At 41.7% G+C, this 20,905-nt stretch overlaps 2 protein-coding genes, 1 long non-coding RNA gene and 1 pseudogene across 7 annotated transcripts in view; 2 read left to right on the forward strand and 2 right to left on the reverse strand.

Annotated features, from left to right (window-relative positions):
* Nucleotides 1–12,296, forward strand: part of LOC101698739 (nucleolar protein 8) — a 25,353-nt gene extending 13,057 nt beyond the window's left edge. Inside the window, 10 exon segments of the mRNA XM_013067583.3 lie at nucleotides 123–214; nucleotides 216–240; nucleotides 517–607; nucleotides 3,271–3,409; nucleotides 4,321–4,395; nucleotides 6,881–7,149; nucleotides 8,907–9,033; nucleotides 9,508–9,578; nucleotides 11,460–11,539; nucleotides 12,100–12,296. Of these exon segments, the coding sequence (XP_012923037.3) occupies nucleotides 123–214; nucleotides 216–240; nucleotides 517–607; nucleotides 3,271–3,409; nucleotides 4,321–4,395; nucleotides 6,881–7,149; nucleotides 8,907–9,033; nucleotides 9,508–9,578; nucleotides 11,460–11,539; nucleotides 12,100–12,141 (1,011 nt within the window). The 3' untranslated portion in view covers nucleotides 12,142–12,296.
* LOC147825830 (uncharacterized) lies at nucleotides 607–17,779 on the reverse strand. Its single transcript, XR_015440154.1, has 4 exons — nucleotides 16,031–17,779; nucleotides 11,090–11,224; nucleotides 8,681–8,756; nucleotides 607–1,365 (listed from the first exon to the last, which is right to left on the reverse strand). It is a non-coding gene; the product is annotated as an uncharacterized LOC147825830 (long non-coding RNA).
* On the reverse strand, nucleotides 12,424–16,034 carry LOC101699108 (myc-associated zinc finger protein pseudogene; annotated as a pseudogene).
* A 74-nt stretch (nucleotides 17,780–17,853) lies between the features above and the next one.
* Nucleotides 17,854–20,905, forward strand: part of Iars1 (isoleucyl-tRNA synthetase 1) — an 81,855-nt gene continuing 78,803 nt past the window's right edge. For all 5 annotated transcript variants that reach the window (XM_004870087.4, XM_021248481.2, XM_004870085.4 and 2 more), the window contains exon 1: nucleotides 17,854–18,009. The gene's annotated coding sequence lies outside the window, so the exon portion shown is untranslated. The remainder of the gene's footprint in view (nucleotides 18,010–20,905) is intronic.

Raw genomic sequence — 20,905 nt, forward strand, 5'->3', positions numbered from 1 at the left:
CACCATTTGCTTGTTCTTGGTATATTTATCTGGGTTGTTTTTAAATGTGGTGAGACTTCATTATGAAAGAAATGCTGATTTCCTCCATTAAAAAAATGTTTCTCTTTTCATGTATATAATAGGAATCCAAGGGTAAAGCATCTGGGAAGCTGTTTGACGGTGAAGATAAGGAATCTGATTCTGAGGATGACAGTGACAGGTTCAAAATTAAACCTGTTTGAGGGCAGAGCCGGACAAAAGGTTAGTGAAGACTAAAAACTGAAAAGCTTATAGCATTTCTATACTCCTTAAATCTAGGTAAATGTAGGCAGGTCTGGGCCTCCATTATAGGATTGGCTATTTCTTTGGGAAGGGAATCCTATGGGGAAGATTCTGATTGGCTCATGGGCAGGTGATGTTATGCAAACGTTATTGATGTGAATTTCAGGGCCTGGGGAGGGACACTTCGAGAGTCTTCTTTAGAAGCAATTTCTTGGGAATGTGGTTCTCACTTGTGTTTACTTTTTGTCTGTGTAGCTCATGGATTTACAGTTGCACTTTGGCAGTGATGACAGATTCCAAATGGACTCTAGATTTCTAGAGAGTGACAGTGAAGAGGAACAGGAAGGTAAATGCTTCATTGTTCAAAAGGTCTTGATGTGAGAACTAGAGATGTGAGAAATCTCCTTCATATTAAACACAAGAAGAAACTCTACACCTGAGACATTGGAGAGTTTGTAATCAAATGTTTTTGGTTAATGTTTCTTAAATTTACTTAGTAAAATTTAATTCCTTGAAGCTGCCAAATAGGACAGGAATAGATAGCATCCACTAAACATGCAGTTTCTTCCATTTCATTCCTAACAGAGGGAAAGGCGAAGTCCCTGGCAGTCTCAGTAGTGTGGCAGGTTCTGGTGAAGGCTATGGAGGATGGTTAAGTCACCCTTGGCTTTCTAATAGGAAGAGTCTTTTGTCTTCCACTGCTGTGCATGCTGGGTGCATGTTTTAAAAAGCAGTGTACCAAGGGGCCAGAGATTTAGCTCAGTGGCGCCATGCCTGCCTCGAAAGCACAAGGTCCTGAGTTCGATCCTCAGTACCAAAAAAAACCACCACAAAACAAAAAGCAATGTATCATTGAATGGCATTCTGTTGAATTCATCCTTATTTAGATGTATCTGAGAGGAATGATCCTATTAGAAGTATCCTAATTCTACTTTCTATGGCATTTTTTATAACAGTGGTTCCATATTATCTATAAAATCTTACCTCCTGCCGGGTATGGTGGTGGGTATGGTGGTGCGTGCCTATAAACCCAGTACTCAGGTGGCTGAGGAGGAGGACTGTGATGAGTTCAAGGGCAGCCTGGGCTACATAAAGAGATCTTGTCTAAATAAAAGAAAAAAAAGATTTTACCTCCTACATGGCCACTTTGAATAACCTCTCCCTAAATCCCTCTCCTAATCTCAGAATCTCTATCCTTGTCTTTTGTATTTTCTCCTTCCTAGGTTCATCTAATTTGCACCTTAATCCTCACCTCATTTGTGCACCCTCTTTCTCATATAGTTTCTGATGAGTCTGTTGATTCTTTTAGGAAACCAAGGTCAGAGAGGCTTACAGTAAGTTTTGCATGGTCCTCACCACCTTATGTATTTAACCTGACACTCTACATCAGATTTCCACTCAAAATCCCATATGGAAAGCAAAAGAATGAGCAGAACCTCGAGAAGAGCCTATATTGTAGTTAAAGATAGTGGTTACTTTGCTAACTCCTGCCTCTCTTGTCTGTTTCAGTACCAAAAACAACCTCTCATGTGCAGTGGCATTTTTCCAAATGGCTCTCCTATCTTCTTTTCCTTCCTCTTTTTTTCTTAAATTTTTTCCTGCCCAACTTGTTTATTTTTTTTGCGGTACTGGGGATCGAACTCAGGACCTTGCACTTGCAAGGCAGGTGTGGTGCCACTGAGCTAAATCCCCAGCTCACTGCCCAACTTTTGAGACACAATTTTTGTTTATTCCACAAATAAAAAGCACAGCAAGACTGCATCACCTCCGCTGTTCTTACCATTATATTCTGCTTTCCAAATGATTACTATTAGGTTAAAATTGAAGTTGCTGTTTTTAGAAGCTAAAATTATTGAATATTAGCATTTTCATGTTTCACCCTAGTATAATGTAAACTTTGGTACTTTGTTCCTTTGGCGTATGTATTTCCTTTGTTTCCTATGTGCCTCCTCCCACTTCTGGGGATCTGCTGTGTCTTTCTTACCTCATACTCCACCTGGAGTATAAAGCATTTCTTCATCCAATTGAATACAGTCCCTCCTTTTTTTTTTTTTTGAGACAGGGTCTTGCTGTGTAGCCCAAGGTTGCCTCAAACTCACTGTGATCCTCTGCTTCAGCCTCCTGAGTGGTGGGATTATAGGTGTGTGCCACCATGCCCAGCTCTACCTCCTTTGAACCCCTAGAAACTATTGGGGCTTCTCCATAAAAACTTAAGTAAGCATTTTATTCTAGTTTCTGTTGTTTATTTTCTGCAGTAAGTTAAGGCTTTTAAAAGCTTAGGTTTCTTTCAAATATCTATGATCCAAACTATCTCTTTGACTTGGTACTCTGATATTTGTCTATTTTTAGTAGTTGAGAGTAGCAGCTTATGAAGTTCTATGATGCCTTCAGAATGACGGGTACATGGCTTTTTTTCCTGCAATACTTAGGACTGAATCAAAGACTGAAGCAACTATTTATTCAAATATCAAATTAACAGTAAATTTATTCTTTTTTTTTGGTACTGGGGATCGAACTCGGGTCCTTCTGCTTGTGAGACAGGTGGCAGAACCTCTGAGCTAAATCCCCAGCCTAACAGTAAATTTTTTATCTTTCCCTATCCTTATTACTTTTAGACTTCATATAATCTACAGTATATTTTTTGAATGTTAAAAATATCAAAGTCTATAATCACTTTAGTTTTATAATTAGCATCTTGCTGTATTATATTCAGTCTTACTGTTAAAATTTTAGACTTGCCACAAAAACTATTAAATCCAAATTTCACTTTCATAATTACAAATAAAAGTGAGACATTTTATTTGCTGCTCATGTGACTTTTTTCACTTTGCTGTACTATGAAGTCTTGTGCATGGGAAGTTAGTGAAATGAGATCCAACGTTTTTTACCTCCTGGTATACTCTGGATATGTTTAGGTGCTTGTTTTAAGTACTGGGTGATTGATATTTTTCAAGTTATATTTGTGAAAAGATACTAATTGAAGATACTAATTGTCTTATTTCCTGAAAGAGGTCAATGAAAAGAAAACGGCTGAGGAAGAAGAGCTTGCTACAGAAAAAAAGAAAGCTTTGAATGTTGTGCAAAGTGTTTTGAACATCAACTTAAACAACACTACAAGCAAAGGGCCAGTAGCTGCTAAGAAATTTAAGTATGGTTTATATTCTGTCCCATTCTACCATATTTTCCCTTGCCATAAATGTCTTCTTTAAGTGAGTTTAAAAGTAGGTCTTTTTGTTTTATTCCCACTTTTTTGCAGTGCTGGAGATTGAGCCCAGGGTTTTGCATGAATGCTAGGCAAGCACTGCATCACTGAGGTACACCCTTAGTTTTGCTGGGTCATTTTTGACTTATTAGAGCATTTGGCAACATCTGTCAGGTTCTTAAGAATATTCTTTGACCCAGTGATTCACTTCAAGAAACTAATTAAATTATTACATACACAGATGTTATTCCTTTATTTACATGCATAGATGTCTTAATATTCTATTAGTGAAACAACTGAAAACCATTTTATATATTAACTCTAAAAATTTTTAAGCTGGAAAATTTCAAACATATAATTTAGAGAGACTAGTGTAATAAAACCTCAGTATCAAGCTTCTAAGATCACCAACACATGACCACTTTTCTATATCTATATAGAGATCTATATCTGTATTATATATCTATAACCCTAGCCTTATCCAATGGAATATTTTATGCAAATTCTAGATAGTATGTTATTGTATCTGTATGTATTTTTAGTATATTTAGAATAATTTTTGAGGTTAACAAAAGATTCAGAGAAACTCAAAAGCTGATACTTAAAATATTATTTCTAGGGCCAGAGATTTAGCTCAGTGGTTTCACCACCTGCTGCACAAGCACAAGGAGCCGAGTTTGATCCCTGGTACCAAAAAAAGAAATACATACATACATATATATATTATTTCTAGTAAGATCATAATACTCTTCTTTGATATCATTTAGCTTCATTTTCCACCCAGAATTTGCCATTAGGTTTTACACTGTAGTTTTGATTTATCTCTTCCAGCCTTTATTTTTTTCTTTTTTACATAGGGATATCATACATTATCCAACGAGTCATGACCACATCACTTATGAAAGAACAAAAGATGATAAACCAAAAGAAAGGTAAATCAAGCTATCTTTTACCTTACAGTTCTGCTAAGCTGCTGAGATATAATGACTTGAAATCCCATAGAAGAAATTTTGTTTGAACAATTGAAGTTTATTAGCTCTGTTTACAATCTTAACAAAGGATTTTGTTTTATTCTTATTTTATTTATTTATTTATTGGTACCAGGGATTGAACTCAAGACCTTGCACTTGTGAGGCAGGCAGTGGCACCACTGAGCTAAATCCCCAGCCCTATACATTTTTCTGTAATGGGCCAGATAGGAAATATTGTAGGCTTTGCATACCTGACAACCTGTTTTATGATGACTCCCCTGTACCTTTGTAGTAGAAAAACAGGATATGAGGAAAATGTGTTCTAATAGAAGTACTAATGGATGCTGGAATTTGCCTTTTATATGAAATCATCTTTATTTTTCCCCAGTCATTTCAAACTATAAAAAAAATACTTGATGTGCATTTAAGAGATACAGGCAGCATCATGGACTTGACTCATGGGCCATAATTTGCTAGCTCTTGGTTTAGGTTATGTTTTCCTGAGAGTATCATAGAGTCAATCTTTGCTTAAAAGTCATTTCTTAAATTTCCTATCATTTGCCTTCTGGGTATTAGGAATCTTCAAAACCATGAGGTTCTGGCTGCTCTAAAAAAATTCTCTCTCCAGTTATACTCTTCTCATTTTACTATAAGCAGCAAGAAGCAGACAGACAAAATACCTTCTACATTTCCCTAGATATCTTCTTAGCTAGACAACCCATATAATTAGGTCCATTAATACAGGTACCAGATTTTTTGATCTTTCTGCCACCACATGACAGGAGTCCCCTTTCTTCCAATTTCCAGTTATACTTACCTGCAAGCCCTTACCTGCAGTCTCCTCATCTGAATCTTCTCAAAGGCCATGTAGTTTCTACTAACAGTTTCTTCAAGATCTGTTAAGTTTTTGTTATGACCTTACCCTCAGAGTCACATGCTGTCACATCTGCCTAATCTCTTCATTAAAATAGTTTACTACATCCACCCCATGCTCAAGAGATGAAGAAGTTAACTTGCACCTCTTGAAAGAAGTTATCAAGGAGTTTCTGAAGCAGTCTTCAAACTTTTTTTTTTTGGTACCAGGGATCGAACTCGGGTCCTTGCGCTTGCACAGCAGGTGGCGAAACCACTGAGCTAAATCCCCGGCCTTCAAACTATTATATGGTGGTCCAATAATAATTACCTGGAACTATCTGGATGGACACTATTTTTTAGTCCAGCTCAGTTTCACTGGAGGCACGTCTGTCTTAAAACCTCGCCAATTTGGTTTATTTTATAAAATATGAACAGGTTTTCTCTTTGACATGGTGTCTAAGTTATGTAGGACATCCTGTTTACTTACATTGTAGGTAATTCATTAAGAACTTCTGGCCTGTCATATTGAAGGGACACTTAACAGGAAGGATTTTAATCTGTGTGTGTGTGTGTGTGTGTGTGTGTGTGTGTGTGATTAAGGATTGAACCTCAGTAATGGTGTTCCACTGAGCTATATCCCTAGCCTGTTTTCTTTTTTGTTTTGTTTTGTTTTGAGACAGGGTCTCACTAAATTGTCGAGCGTGACTACAAACTTGCAGTCTTCCTGCCTCAGCGTCCCAGAGAGCTGAGAAGGATTTTAATCTTTCATTAGTTAAAATCTCAATATTAGAAATGGCCATGTAACTTTTTATCTGAGCTCAAAAAGAAAAGCATATTCATTCCTAAATATAGAGAATTATAATAACATAAAAATTTCATTCCTAAAGAAACTAGATTTAGCATACTTGTAATTCATTTCTAAAACTGAATTATTTATTTTCCATCACTTCTGTAAAATTCACTTTTAGAACTTAAAATGATCTTAGAGGTTGTGTTCATTTTGCAGCTGGGGAAATTTCAGGTGCCCCAAAGCTAAGTGACTTTTTTACAGCTAATGGTTTCAGTGTAATTTTTTTTGTTGGTTTTGTTTCCGAAACCAGGAATTGAACTCAGGATTTTGCACTTGTGAGGCAGGCATGGCGCTACTGAGCTAAATCCTTGGCCCCTTTTTTTGTTGTTTTTGAGACAGGGTCTCACTGTGTAGTCCAGGCTGGCCTTGAACTCAATGTGTAGCCCAGGCTAGCCTTGCACTTACAGCAGTCCTCCTGCCTCAGCCTCCCAAGTGCAGGGATTACAGGCATGTGCCACCACGCTTGGCTCAGTATAATTTCTGAAATGTAGTTTAAAAGAAAGCAATAGAAGAATGTGATTCACATTTAGAGTTTGTATCTATAGTTTTATGTTTTTTTAAAAAAGCTTATTGGTCAGGATTTTGTATGGATCTTAGTTGTTGAAAGGATGGAATTAAACTTATCCAAGTGTTGGGGAGGGGGGATTAAGTTATCCAAAGAGTTTACCTTTCCTGAATTTTAGGAATTTCCAAAACTTGTTTCTGTCTGATGTGCCTGTCTATATATATATGTCACTCTAGCAAAGCAAAATGGAAGAAAAGGGAGGAAGCTGAGAAGCTACCTGAAGTGTCTAAAGATATGTATTATAACATTGCTACAGACTTGAAAGAAATATTCCAAGATACAAAAGATACCACTGAGAAAGAAAAAGACAAACCTAGACACAAGGGATGTGGCAGAGAGAAGAATGAAGAAGTCCACAGTGTCGTAGCCCTGATGAGTGGGGCTGAGCAACCCAGCGAGTTTATGTTCTCTTTTTTTGATTCAGACTCTAAAAATGTAAAAGAAGGTACTTTTCCTTTTTTTCTCCACTTTTTCATTTCAGGCAGACTGTATTTAATTGATGGTCTCCATTAAGTGATAGATTTATCACTGTCTGAGTAAAGGATTATTTCTGTCACTTAAATGAACAATATGAGATTCAGTGCTGCATGATTGTAAATGTCATGTTCCTAAAGCCGTGAAAACTTGTTTTGCTCTTAGGGAGTGAACTTTTGGCTAGCTCCACATAAAGAGAAGCCAAAGAATAATTCATTGGATCTCTTCTTACTTTAGCCATCATGAAGAAGTAAAATAAATCATTTGAATTGCTCCATGTCTTAAATGCAGTTAGATGCCATGACTTACACAAAACTAGTGCTGTAAATGGTAGGAGAAAGGAAGAAGTAGATAACCTTGGTTTTATACAAATATTCTGTATCATCACTATACCAGTTATTTCAAACTTTATCCCTGGACATTTGCCAGAACCTAGAGAAGTGTATAGAACAACACCGATAATTTTGCATACTATTTCAAGAGATTTACCTCTTAAGGCAAACCTAGGCCACATCTGAAAATACCTGTTCTTTAGGAGGCTGCTCCGTACCTAGTGTTCACGATACATGTGCAGCATCCTGGAAGTTCACTATAAAAAGCAGGATAAACCTGGTATTGTGGCACATAACTGTAATCATAGGGTAAGGGAAGCTGAGGCAGGAGGATTCCAAGTTTGAGCCCAGCCTGTGCAACTTAGTAAGACTCTGTCCCTAAATTTTTAAAAAGGCTGGGAATGACATAACAAAGGTCTTGGGTTTGATCTCCACTACCACCAAAAACAAAAGAGAGAAACAAAAAAACAGTGTAGACCTGTCCAACAGAATCCATGCACAGGTACAGTGATTCTATTGAAAGATCAGCCTTTAAAATATTATGTATGTATACAGCAGATACATATCAAATGTCTGCTCTGTGATATTCCAAAAGAAACTACTGCAATGTGGTAGTTTTTTCAAAATTGTAAATATGACACAATGTGACATATGCTCTGCTTATTTTATGTTCTTACCTATGTTGTACATCTGAGCACCAAAGTCAGAACAACTATTGAGTGTAGTTGATGGGCACAGAGAGCCACGTGTAAGAAATTGACCTTAAAATGATTCCTAGTCACCACAACCCAGGTTTTTTAAATACCTGAAAAAGTTTGAAGACTTGTGAGGTTAACTTTTCAGATCTTATAGCAGTAGCTTTTTCAGTGGTTCTAGAAAGAGGATATTGGGAATTGAAAATGTAAAGATATATCTTTTTTGTCATTTATAAATAAGTGGGATGGAAATCTGGTTTTACTAAATCATGTTGTATTTTATTTAGGCTTCTACTTCACAGATGCCATAGTTATTTTGTTCTCTTTTTAAAAGTTATATTTCTCATTTATAAACCTTTAGTTTTTATGCCTATTTATAATGTTATTATATTCTCTATTTGATCACTTTTAGCAATGCCAAAATTAAGATAGTAGCTTGTTTCAATATGTGAAAATTGAAGAAGGTGATACTTACTTTAGGAGATGGGGCTATAGCTCAGTGGTAGAGTGCTTGCCTAGGATGCACAAGGTCCTAGGTTTGATCTCCAGCCCTGCAGAAGAAAAAGGAAGAAAGAATAAGACACTACCTTGGAAATTCAGATATATGTACATGGTGAAAGTAATCAGTTGAATGTGTTCAGAAATACTTGGTTGCTCAGTTACCATCCCATTTTATTTTTTTAATTGTCAAAATGATATAGAAACCTATAAAGTTGAAACAGTGCAACCTGGGAAAATGGTCTGGCAAGAAGATCCTCATTTTCAAGACAGCACTTCAGAAGAGGAAGATGTTACTGAAGAAAAAGATCACAAAAAGCCCAGCCCTGAGTAAGGGATTTGTTTATGTGTGGGTTTATTTCATAATTTTTAAAATATAAGTATTTTGGAAATTACTTAGGTTAACATTCATGAGACAACCTAATTTTCTCAGCCCCTATAGAGGTTTCTTCAGCCTTTTTATAATGGAGAAGGTGTTATCATTTCCTTGAGATTTGGATAACACTGCATGGGGGATAAGATGAGCTTAGGGAATGAGCCTAGAACAGGATGTTGCAGTTGGCTGGGGGCCTCCCTATGTGAAACACTAGCAAACAGGGTAGCAATGGTAGAAGTGAGAATATTACTATCCATAGTTGGGAAGAGAGACTTTGTACCTAAACAAATTATCAGATTGATAGAAGAATGTTGAAAGCACAAAACAGTTAATTTTCACGAATAGTTTATATTTTCAGTGGAAATATTTCTTCTTAAATATTAAAAGTTAACCAATATCTGTCTTTTTCTCCCTCCTTCCCTTTGCAGAGAAGCATCATTTCCCGAAAAAGAGACCACTAGATTTTTCTTTTTCTCTAATAATGATGAAAGACTTCATGGTAAGCCTTTTTTTCTATTGAATGGTATAGAACAGATAATAGCACAGTTCTTACGCACACTGAAGTGCAGTGACTCACATTTGGGAATTCTGACCCTCTACAATGGCCTGTGTTGACTTGGAACACTCTTTGGGAACTGAGAGATCCTCACTCAGTATGTTCCTTGCTCACTGATTATCATGCACAAGGACTTGCTTAGATGCTAGATATAATGCCATGAAAATCCACATGAAAACCTCCAGGCTGATGGTGAACTCACTTTACTTTTTCATTGCTGTTTTCTATTTTGTGGTACTGAGAATTGAACTGGTGAGTACTCTACCACTGAGCTTTATCCTCACCTCTTTCCATTTTGAGACAGAGTCTCAATAGGTCAGTACATTTGCCAAGGCTAGGCTTGAATTTGTAATCCCCTGCCTCAGCATCCCCAAGTTCTGGAATTACAGGCATGTGTCACCGTGCCCAGTTTTTATTTTTTGAGACAGGGTCTCCCTAAGTTGCCGGGCTGGCCTCAAACTTTTAATCCTCTTGTAGCTGGCAGTCATGGGCTACCTCCTTTTGGGGGGCTGTGGGGGGTGCATACAAAAGCACTATGTAGATCAGGCTGGCCTTGAACTTACCATGTAGCCCAGGCTGACCTCGAACTGGTGGCATTCTTCCTGCCTCGGCCTCCCAAGTGCTAGGATCATAGGTGTGCGCCACCATGGCCAGCTTTTGTTTCTGATCAAGGCTATTTGGAGTCCTATATGCCTCACTTATCTGTATGTTAAGCTCTTTTCCCCTGCTTGGGAAGTTTTCTGCCATTATTTCTGTGAAGAGATTTTTTTATGTCATCTGCACTCTCTGCTATTTCTTCATTGACTCCAATCAGTCTTATGTTATTCTTCTTTGCATCATCTAGCAGCTGCTGGATTGATTTCTCATGTTCCCTTATAATTTTGAAGCAGTTTTTCTTTTCCTAGTCACTAATTGCAATCTTATCTTTTATATCTGAAATTCTGTCCTCACATTGGCTCATTCTGCTGTGTAGACTTTCAGTGGAGTTTTTCATGTCCTAGAAATCTATTTGCATCTGTTTTATGGATTCCATTTATTTCCTATGTTGGGATTCCATCATGTTCCTGAGCTCCTCTCTAGATTTATTAATGATGTCTTGCACTAGGGGCACAATTTCTCCTGTTATCTGAGAAATTATTTCTGATTTCATTTTTTCCAGATCCCCTTTTGTTGCCAGTTCAGTGGGTCCAGGTGGTTGAGTATCAGAGTGTTGCATCTCATTTCCCTTTGGGGTTGCTGTAGGTGATCTGGAAGTCTGGTTTTGAGACTTATTTACGTGTTTTCTCATTTTGACCGGGGGTGGGGTGGGGTGGGGTGCTGTTGGTGCCTGCGCGGATTACCTCCTCTGAGCTGAGAGAGGTGGGACAGGGGCTGGGAGCAGCGATAGGGATGGTGGCCGGGAATCCCCTTCCTCTGGACCAGGAGCAGTGGGACGGCGGCTCAGAAGCCCCTACCTCTGGGCCAGGAGCAGCAGGACTCAGTACCGTGGTCTTGTGGTCCGGTGTCCTCTGCGTCTTTGTAGTGTGGAACCAGGTGGCTGCCTGTCTGCAGCGGGCTGATTGTGTTCCCAGCTTTTGTTTCTTTTTATTCTTAAAGCATAGAACAAGGAAAAACAAGGTTATATAACAGTAAATAATATATAAACAGTAAAATTCTAGCAATCTGTTTTTAATTGTGTAAGAAAAAATGAAATATTTTTGAAAAGTTTGTATAAATTGAAAAAATGATCTTAACTGGAATTGGGGGCCTTATAATACCAACCTGAGGATGTTATCCATTTAGATAGTGATGTGCCCCCTCTTATTTCTTGTTTTCCCCTTATAGGTTCTGACTTATTCTGGAGAGGTGTGGGAAGTAATATTAGCAAGAATTCTTGGGAGGCACGAACAAACAGCTTGCTTATGGTAAGTATTGTTCCTCCATATTAATTGTCTCCAAAAATAGGTAAGGTTTTATCTTTGTGTTACTGTTTCCTTGGTGTAAAAGTAACCAGAATATGATTTAAAAATTTAGAAAGGATGGCAACTGAGAACATAATGTAAACGTTCCAAATTATGGTAATAGAGGAAACTTAAAACTCAAACCACAAGGGCTGAGGATTTAAGTCGGTGGGTGGCACCACTCCTCCCTCAAAAGCACAGGGTCCTGAGTTCAATCCCCGGTACCAAAAAAATCCTCAACCCACAAGTGGTGCTGATGAGAAAACTGAATATTGGTTTATTTGAGTAATTGGTCCTAGTGTCCAGCCAGGGTCATTAAGTTACAGGAAATCAGGAGACTTTTAAAGACCGAATTATTTACCCTAAACACTTAAGCCAAAAGTTTGAATATACCCTGTGAGTGATCATTCCAATAAGCAGTTCTAAAATGGGTTTCCACAGTTCAGACAATGATAATAACCTAATCTTACCTTGTAATTATTGAAAATAATTTGTATTTATTGTTAAGTCTTCTGATTTTACAGGATTGTCGGAAGAAACATAAAGAAGCAAAAAAGGAAAGTTAAACCAAAATAATAAATATCAGCATTGGTTTTGAAACTGTATGGAAACAAGGCTTACCAGGAAATTGACCTACAAATAATTTTAGCCAACAAAAAGGACATTTCAGAGCAGAGAATATTCAAAATCTGGCTGGTGGAATACCATTCTGGTCATCTTTTTCTGTGGAATTCCTTTGTATTTTATCCTAGGTAATTTTTTTTTTTTATTTAAAATTTATTGTAATGGGATCTGCGCAAAAGAAGGGGGTGGAGGGAGGGGAACATGCAGGGGACACAGGAACACGATAGCATGGCCAGGGCCACAGCTTCTGTTATGGGGAAAAGGGTGAAAAGAGACCAGGGCTGGAGCTGGGGTGGAAGAGGGAAGTCTTTCCCCCCGCCCCAGGAAGCACCTCTATCCCCGCCCCACTAGAGTAGCCCGACCCTAAGATGCCATCTCTCATTCTGTGTCTGGCCCTAGTGGCTCCTCTTCAACCCTTTGACACCCCCCCCCACACACACACAGATTCTTAAGCAGGATGATGTTGAGGGCCCAACCCCAACCACCCCATCTGCTGGAGATCTAACCTCTACCTTCCCTGCTTCTGTTCCTTCTCACCGTTCTCCCTTTAGGACAGAATCTTTGATTCCCCTCCTTCTCCTCCCTCCCCCTGGGGAAAAAAAACAACACACCAACTCCCCAGGGAGAGGCAGCAGGCAGTGGGGGGAGGACGGGAAGGAGGGGAGCACGGGCCACGGGAGGAGAGGCTCACAAACCCCTGGGGGGCAGGGGGCCGAGGGAGGAAGGGATAGGGCAGTGGCTGCTCCTGTCCTGACTCCCCTGCCCCCGTCCGTGGGACTTCAACACAGCTGAGGGACAGGTGTGTGCAGGGTCAGCTGATAGGAGAGAGGAGCAGGAGAAAGAAATCGTTAAAACCTAGTGAATTCCCCTAAGAACCATTTCTCTCTCTCTGGAGGCTCCTTGGTTGGAAGGGACTAGTGAGGAGTTGGTGGGACCAGAGAGGGGGAGAAGAGCCTGTACCAGGGGGCTTTCCCCCACTTTCCCGTCTCCCCCCACCAACTTGGAGCTCACAAGGGCTGGGAGGGAAGTGGCTGAGAGCTCACTGGCATCCCCTGGGCCCCAGAGTGAGCCCAGAGCTGTGGGAGGGGCCGCCGACGCCATCAGACACACCTCACCAGTACCTGGTGGGTGCGGATCCCCCTCAGCAGCTGGGCTGTGGCTGGGGAGCGTCTCCTGGGACGGGGGGTTCGCCCCCCCCCCCCCAGGTGGGTCTGCATGTGGCCGGCGAGCCAGCGTCTTGCAGTGCACGCTGCACAGCTTGCACAGGATGCACAGGATGCGGTCAGCCCGCGGGGCCTGGAGCCAGTGGTCCTTCACCGCGTGGATGCGCAGGTATGCTGTCGTGGTGAAGCCTTTGTTGCAGAGTTCACAGACATGGTGAGGGCCCTGGCTGTGCACCTTCATGTGGTCCGAAATATAAGCCGAGCTCAGCATCTTGCCACACACGTGACATGGTACCTTCTCTTCGTGTCGTACTGTGTGCGCTCGCAGCCGATCCTCCGTAGCAAAAGCTGCCTCACATTTCTCACATTTGAAGGGCCGCTCTGTTGAGTGCACTTGTCTGATGTGACTGTTGAGGTGGTTTGGCCGGGAGAAGCTCTAGCCACAGGGGGAGCAGTTGTAGGGCTTGTGCACACCGCCCCATGTGAGCGCACGTGGTAGCTCGTGCGGTCCTTGCGCTTGAAGCGCTGTTGGCACACCGGGCACTGGTAGGGCTTCTCGTCCGAGTGCGACAGCTTGTTCCGGTTCTGGTGGTAGACATCACGGAAGGCCTTGCTGCACATCTCGCAGGCGTGGTTCTTCCCGGTTGCGTTTCCCCAAGGCGATCGTGGTCACTACGCCGCCGGGAGCCACCGTAGCCGCCTCGCCCCCGCCGGCCGCGCTCTGGAGCACCATGGTGGGCATCTTCATGGCACCTGTCCGGCCCTGGCTCCCGTGTGGATGGCTTCGTGCCTCCGGAGGTTGTAGCCGTTCTTGAACTCCTTGGCGCACGGGGCGCAGATGTAGGGCCCCTTGCTTTTTGTCCTCTCCAAGGCGGACGCGACAGGGGCCATGGCGAGGTGGGGCCGACGACGGCGGCGGCGGCGACGGGGGGGGGGGCAGCCTCGGCGGCGGGCGCCCACACGGACGGGGGTGACGGCGGAGGCGTGGGGGAGCTGCTTCAGGGCCGCTGTGCCCACCGTGGAGGCAGCAGCGGGCTCCGGGGGCGCGGTCACCACGGTGGTGGCGGCGAGCACCGGGAGTAGGTCCACCTGGAGCGGCTCGGCGGCCGGGGCCGGGGGCGCGGGCGCGGCCTGGAAGGGGCTCTGGGCGCAGCCCTGCTAGGCGAAGAAGCGGGACTGGAGCTCAGCCCCGACCTGCAGGGGCTTCTGGGCGTGACCCTGAGGTGGCGGGAAGGAGTTCCTGAGGCTGCCCACCCCCCGGGAGTCCAGGCCCAGCACGGGGAAGGGGGGTGGGCAGCAGCGTGCACGGGAACAGGGGGAACATGGCCTCAGCCGCGCGGGAGCGAAGGAGGGAGGGCTGAGGGCGAGCAGAGCGAGGGTGGGAGGGCCTATCCTAGGTAATTAATTCAAAACATTAAGCTGAGCCTGGCACAATGATGCACATCTGTAATCTTAGCATTCAAGAGGCTCACACGGACAGATCATTGGATCCCAGGAGTCTGAGACCAGTCTGGGCAATATACTAAGACCCTAGCTCAAGAAAGAAAAAAATTAAACTGAACTTTAAAAAAATGTAGCACAACATAGCCCCCGAAGTATTTCTTGTACATAATCTGTTTGTCCCCCATCTTTAATAACTAATGGACATTTTCTGATGCAAGTTTTACACAAAGCCGTTTTCAATAAATAGTTCAGTGCACTTGTGTTTTTCAAATTAGGCTTTGTGTGAATTAGACTACTTGGAATATTTATTTCTGATTGTACCAAATATGCCTTACCTCCATGTTATCCTTTTTTAAATTTTTGAATTTTTAATTTTTTTAAAATTAATTTTTCTTTTGGTACCAGGGATCGAACTCCGCACCTTGCACTTGTGAGGCAGGTGGCGGCACCAATGAGCCAAATCCCTGGCCCTTATCCTTTTTTTTAAAGGGATGAATTATAAAGCAGCTTTGAGTTCAGTACTTGTGTCTTGATGAAGAGCTAACTGAAATGCAGGGTATTTCAGACCAGCAACATGGAAGAGTTCTCCAAGGACCAGGAAAGGAAACCAAATACAGGGTTTTCCTGTTGGTTGCCTCAGGGATTTAGGAAGCAGCATATAGAACCTGGTCATCCTAAAATTCTAGTTAGATGAGAAAGCTTATGAAAAATACCAGGTTTTTGAAAAATATGTGGTCAATAGTTAGGAATCAGACCCCATTTCCAGATAGGGAAGCAGATTGAATATTTCACTAAATACACACATCTAATATTCAGGACAGGTATGCTTTCTATCAAAATCAGCTCTGTATGAAATACATGTGACACAGGTTGTTCCAAGGAATTACCATCAACCCAGAATGTATGTATCTGAAATTGTTTTAGTATATATTGATTTATATCTTGCTTGACTACAACTGTATAAGGGCTTATAGCTCTTCTGGCTTATTAACCATTACATCTCTATTGCCTAGATCTGTGTCTGGTACATAGTAGATGCTCAATATATACGGTATATTTTTTAATAAATAGGGTACAAGGAGCTAAGTAGTTTAAAGAATCATTCTTAATTCCTGTGTTTCCATAACTTCAAACCTCAAAGGATAGGAACAACCACTCAGCAGAATAAACACTTCAATAACAGTACTTTCTACCTTCTCTCGAAATAAATTACCTTTATACTTACCTGTTGCTTCATAGCACATTGTGCCAGCAACACTCATTCATTTTGTTCACAAATATGTGATTTAGTCAGACTCATTGAGGACTGTTCATCTCTGGTCCATGTGCTGTCACGGGTGGTTCAGCTGGGGACAAGAGGATCAACTTCTCAGATGCTCTGTACCCCTACCCCCACATCCATACCTGTCTTTGGGCTTCCTTAAAGCATGGCAGCTATGATCCAAGAGCAAGTGTTCCCATAGAGAAGAATCAGGTCCTGCTAGTGTCCCAAAGCCTGAGCCCATCGACTGGCTTGGTCATTTCACTCTATTTTACAGGTCAAGATACACATAGCCCTATCTCAATCTAGTTTTTAAATAATCAGACCAAGAAGTCTACCTCATCCATAGCTTTTTCCTTGGAAACACCTGTCCAGGAATCCTCTGTTCTACCACCTATCAGGTGGTAGAAATCATTTGAATAAGGTGGCAACTAGGTGAAATGCAAAAATGTCGAACACATTGCAAATACTTCCAATTAGTAAACTGTTAAGGTTTATATCTAGATGACCCCCTAAAGTCTCATGCTCATAGGTGGGGCTTTTGAGAGGTGATTGGGTCATGGGTGTAAGATACTGGATTAGTCCACTGATTGAGTTAGCATAGTTCTGAACGTGGATGATGGAATTACTGAAGAGGGAAGACCCCACCTCCACCCCCGAGTGTGGGTGGCACCAAACGATAAAGTTGTAGCCTGGATACAATAAAAAAAGAAGTGTTGCTGCTTCCTGCCTGTCTTGCCATGGATTGTTTGACCTCTGCCATGGAGCCAGGTGATTATGGACTGAAACCTCTACAAAAACTGATCTAAAATAAACCTTTCCTCCTTTTAAGTAGTGAGTGTCAGGTCTGTTCTGTCCCAGCAAGGAGAAAGTAACTAAGACAAACAGTAAAGAGCTTGGCATGATGGCACACACCAGCTACTCCAGAGGCTGAAGTGGGACTCACTTAAGCCTGAGTTCCATATCAGCTTCAGCAGCTTAGCAAGCCCCCTCTACCCCTCCTACAAAAGACATAATTACTAAATACGTATGTGTTCCATCGAGTAATGTAACCGCTTAGAAGACATGAAACCACTTAGCCCTTGACGTTCAGTAAGGCCTACACTTTAGTAATTCTTAGGTAAATGCTAAAATGACTATGGAAATGTTTTTAAACTTAGGAAGTGCTTTCTGTCTACCCTAGGTCAGATCAGTTTTTCCAGTGTCTAACGGATAAAACAAGCAATTACCTACAGAACTACTCTCAAAGTGTTAGGGCCAAAAGTTTCCTTCATAGGCTTTGGTGCCGAACTCCAGATCCCTTTTGTTTTTAAGCAGCATATCTGGAAGGCAATGAGCAAATGCATAGCGATGACAATAAAGAACCCTATGATTTGTTTTCATTACAGGGAACAAAGTACAATAAAAACTTTAAAACTGTTAGGCTGCACATGTCCCACCGTATAAATACAGAAGCCTCTGGTCCTATGTTTCAACGATGAAGGACATTAATTTTAGATGTGATTAACATGTGAAACACATGGGTCTTACATGTCCAATTGGAGGAGGCATAATGACACGCAAGGTAAGACGAAGAGAACAACCGCGTCCCAGCCCACCAGAGGCTCTGGGCTTTGCAGTGAGACCAAAGCGCGCCTCAGGAACCAAGGCTGCTGGATTTTTCCCGAGATCGCCTGGTCTGAGAACGCTCTGCTGTCTCACCGCCGCACCGCGTTCCCAGTGTGCACCGCAGTTTGGGATGCAGTCAGTGGGTGTGGTCGGGGACCATGAAGCCAATCGCCATCCAGATTGTTTGTAGGTGTTAGCGCATTCTGGTTGGCCGGCGCGGAGGCGGCCTCTTGCTCTGGGACCTGTACTGTCTGGTCATTGCGTCAGTTCGGGTCGCCGCGCGGCAGGGCTGACTGCTACTCGCTCTTGGGCTTGCGCGACCTCCGGGTCCCCAGGTAAACCGAGCCCCTCCTGCATGCCTCTCCCATGCCCTTGGGCCGCTCCTGTATTCTGGGTCCTTCCTGCAGAAGCGAGGGTCACACACACGTAATGACCCCCAGACAATACGACGTGGTTTTAAAAGAAAGAGATTATATGCCTTTCTGAGTTAATTGCGTGCATATCTCTTTCCAAAGAGGAAGATTGGAGGAGCCCTAAAGGGACGCTGCAGAACTCAGAACAGGCACGAATCCTGGCCTATCCCCTTGCGCCGGAGTCTCCTATCCAGGAAAGTTTCCTTAGCTGCACGCTGGAGCCGCGGTGGCTCTTGAAGGCCGTAGTTGTGAGAATTCAGGGTGATAAAGCGTTTTGGGGAAGTTCAGAATGTGGGCGAGGTTACAGGCAAATCTAGGTATTTATAAGGACAAAGCAAGGCATAGTTCCAAGTCTCAGGGCCCCCCTATTTTTCTGTAGTTCCCGTGAACCTGCATTTACTGCTAGAGACCTGGGACCGAAGGTGGGTATGCGCGGTGACCCTGTCCTAGACTCATACTGATAATGTAACCGCCAAATGCAGGCCTCACAGAGAGCGTAGAGGAGAAAGGCAGTTATCAGTGGAATGTGGAAGTTGGAGGAGAAGCCTTGTCAGGAGCTGTCATTGGGCTTAATCCTTAAAGATGGGCAGGAGACCATACCTGAAAGTGTTTGAAAGTACCCATCATGTTAGTACTGTTGTCTCCAGCTTAGCATCTGTGTGAGGAATAGGTGGGAAGTGACACTTAGCTTCCAGCTTTTTGAATATATTGTTGCCTTTTTAAATGAGCAGTGAAATGAATAAAAATCTTTCAAAAATTATATACCACATACGGTATAAATTTGTTTATTCGAGACTTGTTCTAAGATGCAGGTCCAGGTTAGGGCTCTGGTAAGCGTCCATAAATTGTCAAGGGCCATCACAGGAGTAATTAGAAGAAATGAATGTATTGATATCTAAAGGCTGTTACTCTTCTGACACAGTGTTTAGGTAGCCACTAAACTAAGTAGGTCTCCTAATAAATCAATAATGCAGAAATTAACATTTCTGTCCTCAAAAGGCTAGAGATTGTAATAAAAGTTGAAGGTCTAAATGGCCTCACAACTTTAATATTAGTAATGTACTCTGATTGGAAATTGCTGTTTGTTAAATGTTCCACCTTTTCTTGTCTTGTTTTTCCTATATAAAATTCAGAGACACTGATCTGAAAACAGAATGAAAGAAAAGGGAAGATAGTGTGGTACTTGTCACAAACTATATGGCCTGAGTCATTTGCTATGCTTAGACTATGATGTTTTCAGTGCTTTCAGAACAGGTTGAGTTATGTAGGGGTCTTTTCTCCTAGAGTTGGTTACTCCAGACTATTGTGATTCTGGGGTGCTTAAGATTTTCATCTTCCTCTTGTTCTCAAATTATTAGCAATCTCTGTTTTCCCTTCTAATCTGACATTCGGTTGGAAATCTGGTTACTAACTTTATTAGAATTTTAAATAAACTTTGAGGATGAGGGGGATCTAGTATGTTTGATAGTTAAGTGTCAGATTGATGGAGTGTCTGTGTACACCTGTAACCCTAGCACTCGGTAGGGTGAGGCAGGAAGATCGCCATGAGGTCAAAGCCAGCTCGGGCTACATAGTGAGTTCAAGGCCAGCCCAAGCTACACAGTGAGACCCTGTCTCAAAAAAAAACACACACAAAAAAAACCCCAAAACAAAACAAAATCAAAAAAAATTGTCTTTGTGTGAGGTTATTAGCAAAACTTTTTAAGACACTTTAAGTGTGACATCTCACACTTGAGTCAAGTCAGAGAGGTATAGGGCTTGTCCATTACAAAAATCATCAATAAATAATAAAAAGGGTAAAATGGAAAATTGGAAAACTGTTTGAATATGAGATTCTCGTATTTATTTGTGGGTGGAGGGGTAGTGGGGATTGAACTCATGGCCTTTGACCTGAGCTGTAGTATCCCCAGGCCCCTTTTATTTTTGAGACAGCCTCGCTAAGTTCCCCAGGTCAGACTTAAACTTGGAGTCCTCTTACCTCAGCCTCCCACAGTGCTCAGATTACAGGCTCCCAACTAGCTTAAGTTAGTTTTCCTCAGAGAAGGTGAGGTTGTTTCAAAAGAAGTGCTTTCTGAATGGCTATTATCAAAAATCAAATAATAGGAGCCGGGGATTTAGCTCAGTGGTTCCTCTGCCTGCCTTGCAAGCGCAAGGTCTCGAGTTCGATTCCCAGTACCAAAAAAAATCACATAATAACAAGCTGACCAAGTTGAGAGGACAAAGGGACCCTCCTACCACCCTTGTTGGTGGGAATATAAACTGGTACAGCCATCATGGAAAACATTGTGGAAATCATTGTGGAGATTCTTCAAAAACTAAAAATAGAAATTTCATTGAACCCAGCTATTCCCTGTCCTAAAAGAGTTAAAATATCATTACAATGCTACATGCAAACCCATGTTTATTGCGACACAATTCATAATAGGTAAATCTTGAAAGTGGCCTATATGTCTCTCAACAGAGGAATATATAAAGAAAATGTGGTATTTATGTGCAGTGGAGTACTACTCCATTGATAAATTTAAGTCATAAAGAATGATAAATTTAAATCATTTGTAGGAAAATGGACCATGAGATCATAATGTTAAGTGAAGTAAATCAAACACACATACTTAAACTTGGCATGGTTTCTCTTACATGAGAAACTCAAAGTATAAATCATAGAGCAAAATAAAAGATACATTATAGGAAACAGGGAGTAGATCTTTTGCAAATGAGAAAGGGACCAAGAGATGGAGGGAGGAGAAGAAAGGGATGTTAAAAGAATTAACGTGTTAAGTTCCTGTACCAGCTCCCCCCAATGAATGTAATCATTATG

This window comes from Heterocephalus glaber, unplaced genomic scaffold (assembly GCF_053883595.1).
Source record: "Heterocephalus glaber isolate CG9 unplaced genomic scaffold, H.glaber_assembly_v1.0 deba00001481, whole genome shotgun sequence".
Taxonomy (NCBI): Eukaryota; Metazoa; Chordata; class Mammalia; order Rodentia; family Bathyergidae; genus Heterocephalus; species Heterocephalus glaber.